Raw genomic sequence first — 6,230 nt, 5'->3', positions numbered from 1 at the left:
CATTTTTCTACAGTTTTTTTTTTTTTTTTTTCAAAAATAAAATCCAGAGATTGAAGCTTTGATATACAAATAATAGAACCTTAACATAAAAATATATATGTTCCTCATTAAAATATGGAAGGACTTTTTAATCAGCTATTTAATTATTAAAGCATGAAATGTAGCGCTGTACATATGTGCATTGATTATTTAAGTGCAATTATAGTTTACATCACTACAGGATATGCGGTGCACATCCAATAGAGTTGGATAATATTGTACGACTGATTTCTTGCCATGGTAATATGGTATCCTTGAATTCATTGTGAAGTACATTTCTTTGGGAAACCGTCAACTTTTAGGTGCACTGAATGGGAGCAGTTTTGCTCCTCAGCAATGCAATAAATATAGCTTAGCGATACCACCAATATCTCCAGTGCAGTAATGCCAGTTGTTGCTACAAAACCTCTTGTGAAAAGTGTTCTTCATGATGCTACGTCTTTAAGCTGCCACAATTATGTGACACCTATGTGTTGCAAGAGGTTGTACAGTATATAAAGTGACCCTTAGTGTTGCCCACACACCGTAATTGAAATACTCCCTAGTCATGATTGCAACCAGATTCTTCTGGCCTATCAGTGTTGACAATAGATGTTCCGTGAATTAGTATTTGTTGCAGATGCAATAAAACATCACTTGCACAACTATTGCTTTCCATGCAGAATTGACACATCTAGAAGAAAATATTACCTAGCAGATTATTGCGTTACACAAATTCTGCAGCTGCTCCATACACTTGCAAAGAGCAGATTCGTCAAACATCAGTCAGCATTTTGGTTATATTTACATAGTTTGTATTTCCTAAGGTGCAATTATCAGTTTTTAAATTCTTTTCCCTAAAATCTTCATTGCTATGATTAACTCCTTCTTGGATCTCCATGTAATCAGATTTACTTAGCGTGGAGGCACTTCTGCTTTTTTCAAGGTCAGGGGAAGAAGGGATCTTTGGACAGCTGGTTACTTGCAAATATTGTGCTTGCTCCTCGCCCTCTGTCTCTCTGTGATAGAAGTAGTTAAAGTTGGACACTATTACAGGAACTGGTAAGGCAATGGTTAACACGCCTGCAATTGCACAGAGGGAGCCTACTATTTTGCCACCTATTGTTGTAGGGACCATGTCTCCATATCCTACTGTTGTCATGGAAACCACAGCCCACCAGAAGGCATCTGGGATGCTGGGAAACTGAGAATCTCTCTCATCAGCTTCTGCAAAATACACAGCACTGGAGAAAAGAATCACGCCAATGAAGAGGAAAAATATTAGAAGACCTAGTTCCCTCATACTTGCTTTGAGTGTTTGACCCAAAATTTGAAGGCCCTTTGAATGTCTGGAAAGTTTGAAGATCCTAAACACTCTAACCAGTCTTATTACTCTAAGAATTGCTAAGGACATTGCTTGCTGACCCTGTTGCCCATCTTCAGTTTTTTCTGCCAGTTCTGTACCTAGAGTTATAAAATAAGGAATGATAGCCACTATGTCAATGATATTCATGATATTAGTAAAAAATCCAGCTTTGCTTGGACATGCAAAAAAACGAACCAAGAACTCAAAGGAGAACCATATGATGCAAAGTGTCTCAACAATAAAGAATGGATCTGTGAAGGTATTAGATTGTTGGTATCGCCGTGTGCTGTTGGAATATGGATGGACATTTACAGCACTCCCATGCATGTCTTCATTCTCGTCCCTAAAAACAGGCAAAGTTTCAAGGCAAAAACTCACAATCGAGATTAAGATCACCATAACTGATATAATGGCAATAATCCTAGCAGGGCCAGAGCTTTCAGGATATTCAAAGAGAAGCCAAACTTGCTTCTGAAACTCATTGTCGGGCAAAGGGCGTTCCTCTTCTTTAATATATCCTTCATCCTCCCTAAAGATCTCCATTGCCTCTTCACCAAGTTCATAGAACCGAATTTCCTCTGAGAAGATATCCAAGGGCACATTCACAGGTCTCCTTAATCTGCCACCAGACTGATAATAATACAGGATGGCATCAAAACTTGGTCTGTTTCTATCAAAGAAATATTCATTCCTCAGTGGATCAAAGTACCTCATCCTCTTTTTGGGATCTCCTAACAATGTTTCAGGAAATTGGGATAAGGTTTTGAGCTGCGTTTCAAAGCGAAGGCCAGAAATATTAATAACAACTCTCTCGCAACATTCATGATCAGGATCGGGGTCATAACTGTCCTGTGGGTGACCTGGAAAAGCTGATGCTTCATCTGTGGGATCTCCAGTGGCAACTGTCATAGTTAGTCCAAATAAGTGCACAACCTAGTTCTTCTGGTTGGCTGTTGCAATGTGACCACAATGACACACTGTGGATGTATACACTCAGGATAGGAAAGAATTTTGTGAAATGAGAGGCATATAACCTCTCACCTAAAGAAAGAGGAGAGAATAGTTAAAAGAATGGTCACCTTTTTCCATACCCCTCCATTACATAGACTGCGAGTTATCTTTTGCCTAGACACTTAAATCAAAATATCAAGTAGGATTGGGTGGCGAGTAGATCAATGTACATATCTCCGTATCCATATGCCATACCCCAGTCAACCTACATGACAGCATCAAAAATGCAATGCTAAGGGTGTTACTGTTCTTAAATTGCATTCAATGTATTATATATAAGATCCCAGGAGCATCCAAAGTAATATACATTACAAGGCCAGTGTAGATAGCTTCATGTATGGATGCAGCATATACTGTATTTACCTCATGTCTGCCTAATATGTAGTAATAGATCACACAGTATATATATATGTATATATATATATATATATATATATATATATATATAAAACCCCACCTGAACAACTAGCACAATGCCAAAAATCTATAGATTATTTATAGGTTACAGTCATATATATATATATATATATATAGCACAATCATACATCATGGTACTGTATACATGGATATTTCCTCACCTGTCATCTTCCAGGAATTATTCAATGTTGCACAGCAATGACAAATTGTGAAACAGATTAATGCATAATTATATCTCAGAGAATATTATGATCTATTTTTATAATCTGACATGATACACGTAAAGCAAGTCACTAAAGGACACGATAAGCGATGTAATAATCATAAACTATCTGAGGTGATAAGAACCCAGGGTGACGTTTATTGGAGCAGTGCCTTCCTATGTGAAAGCAATGAAACAAGACATTACCTTGAGAAACAATCCTCCAGGTTTCTTAGTAACCAGACTAGGTAGAATCCGTTCTCCTGGGAACACAATGAAGAAAAACAGGTTTTCTGGCATCCTATACATTTATTTGTCCTAATGATCCGGAAAAAAATGAAATCAGCTGTTGCTAAAATGGGGGATTCCGTGGAAAGAGGAGCTCATTCTTCTTCAAGTGAAAAGATAGGATTGGTCTGGCAGGTTCCCTTTCTTCAAAACCTCTGTTTAAAATGTATATGCGATAGATGGAAGATGCTAAGCTCAGCAATAAAAATAAAAAGGTGGGGGGGGGGAAAGGTCTGGTGTCCTCAAGAGGTGTGACGTTGCTTGGTGGTAAGGAATAAAAAAGCAGTAGCTAGGTAAAGCTGGAAGATCATGAAACATCTGCAGAGACCCAGTTTCCAGATGCAGTAGTCACACAGCCTTCCCCCTTGTCAGCCTGCGTTATGATGCTTCGCTATTCTGCACTGCAACAAAACAAGAGGCAGCATTCACATCACATCCCACATTACAGGGGGAGCCGAACACAGGCAACACTGGCATCCACACAGAATGGAACCTCTCTACAGAAACATCAAGGCATGGAAACAGATGGATGAAGATACACCTGCGTCTACTAAAACACGCATCATACTGCACCCAATGCAAATGCCGAAATAAAGTGAACTGAAAACCCTAATGTCTGCAGTAACAGCTTGGATGCAGGGCACATCTCTGCACTTTTCATCATTCATCTTCTAACTTCAAGACATGTCCTTCAAGTTTGTCCTAGAAGTCATTCAGATGCAGCCATGGTGAAGCTATAAGAAGATAATGTATGGTTATCATAGTTTCAGCCCTCTCTGTCGCTCTTAACTGCAACACAAGGGCATTGCCTGCCTCGCGTTCACCCACTGTCCTCGCAGGATACTGTGCTTCCCCACCCCTAAACTATAAAGCAGGCTTTTTGTCTCCTGCCCAGGTCACACAGCTCAGAAGACAAATGAAATGTGTATTCAAGTGTATTCTGCATAACAAATGAGCTGCCAGGGTATTGAGCCTTGAATCAATTGGATAGGTTTACTGACAGCAGACAGCAAGCTGACATTTGATCTCTTGCAAAAGGAATCTTAGCAAATCTAATACTGCATGTTCAAGAGACGCCCTGCTGAAAAATGTGTCATCAGGTATAGCACCACATGCAAAATGCAGAAAAATTAACTGTCAAATATTCTGCACTATGTAGAGATCATTGGAGAGCCTTTTTTTTTAACACAACAGGAGTCTCATTGCTGACGTTGCAATGGGGAGATCCCAAGTTCTTCCCCCTTTTTACCTACCATTTCACTGCTGGGGGATGCCAGTAATGGCATTGATTGCACTGCATTGATCTTTTTACAGAATGCAGTGGCCCAGTACTTAAGGGGTTAAGGAAAATCCTCTAGTGTTCTACCTACAGCAGCTACATGTCTTCACAGCACAGGGATTACAGAATTAGTCTAGGGACAGGTGGGGCTCCACATTATTTCTTTATAAATTCCAGGCACAAAATGGGCCACTATATATTCTTTAAATGCCAGTATTGTTGCCTCAGTCCATAAGAGCCTTTAGTATAGCAGGCCATTTTCTATTGGAGAAGAAGGAGCACTGGCAATCCATTTTCCAATCTATCACCTCCCTTTCCTAAACCTCAGAGAGATAGTACAGTCCTTACAGTCCCCTGCACAGAAGGCTGGAATTCCCTATTAAGTATAGTCTACAGATTCCATTAATGAGCCGTGTTGGTATGATTCAATAACAGCTTGATAAAACACCCTGCAAGCCAAAATACAGAAATCTAGAATGGCGCTATCCATGCATAACACTCCTCTGTGAGATACATGCTACAACAAAAAAGTCATATTAAATAGATACAGATTCAACAAAAGAGTCATGTCAGCAGAGATACAAATGCAAGAAAAGAATCATATACATAAAAAAACAATACAAAGTCAAATAAATAGATACAGATACAACAAGAATCATATAATGATCAGATACACCAAAAGAGTCATATAAATGGATTAAGATACCAGAAAAGAAATCCAAACACAAGAATAGTCATATAAACAGATACAGATACAGAAAAATATAAATATATTTATAAAAACAATGACGAAATCACAACCTAAAACAATACAAACATACATCACTAGTGTTGATCGAGCACCAAAGTGCTCAGGTGCTTGGGTGCTCTGGCCGTACACATCGAGGCCGTACACTGCTCTGAAGAGGGGAGGGTGACTGGTTCATAGGAAAAGGTCAGAAAATGATGGAAACATCACCTAAATGGTTTGGGAACAGCATGGAAAGGATGTCTCGATCCATCTTGGACTCCCAGGTCGCTGCTGGGAACAATGTTGTCCGAGTAGTACACCACTTTTACAGACTGACAATAATACGCACCAAACCGAAGATAAAATTGATTTTAGAGGGAAAATTGTTAGGAAACATTCTTTCCTGTATATTTACTTGTATATTAAGTGCAAGTGCTGCCAAAAATTACAAGGAAGAGGCACTCCGATACAACCTGTATATCACATAAAGGAGGGCCTCATTCACATTTTGGTACAATTGTTCAGGTAGTGGGATTCCTACACTCATAAAGCCTATGCACTAAGTGAAAGGGCTGCCATTACAAGGAATCGGCACTCCAATATACCCTTTATTACACATAAAAGAAGGGCATCATACACACCCTTAAAAAAATTCATGGTGACCATCAAAAACATTTGGAGCAAGGGCCTGCTGATCTGACCATCTAAAACATTATGGGCGAGGGCCTGCTGCCGCTTTGGTGACTTTAGATAACCTGGGGCCGATCGCACGTCCCGTGACGGCGACGATGCATTCGGATGTCTGCCCTATCAACTTTCAATGTTATTTTCAGGGCAAACCATGTAGACTATGGATAATGGGGAAATCATGGTTCGATTCAGGAGAGGGGGCCTGAGAAACAGCTACAGCTACCACATC

General features: G+C 39.7%; 1 protein-coding gene across 1 annotated transcript; it reads right to left on the bottom strand.

Moving 5' to 3' along the window:
* Window positions 1-793: 793 nt before the first annotated feature.
* Window positions 794-2,293, bottom strand: LOC122932328 (potassium voltage-gated channel subfamily A member 2). The gene has a single exon (XM_044286681.1). The coding sequence runs from the start codon at window positions 2,291-2,293 to the stop codon at window positions 794-796; it is 1,500 nt and encodes a 499-aa protein (XP_044142616.1).
* Window positions 2,294-6,230: the final 3,937 nt, after the last annotated feature.

The sequence above is a fragment of the Bufo gargarizans genome, chromosome 3 (genome assembly GCF_014858855.1).
Source record: "Bufo gargarizans isolate SCDJY-AF-19 chromosome 3, ASM1485885v1, whole genome shotgun sequence".
NCBI lineage: Eukaryota > Metazoa > Chordata > Amphibia > Anura > Bufonidae > Bufo > Bufo gargarizans.
Note: the sequence above shows the minus strand (reverse complement) of the source record. Positions and strands in the feature narration are given on the sequence as shown.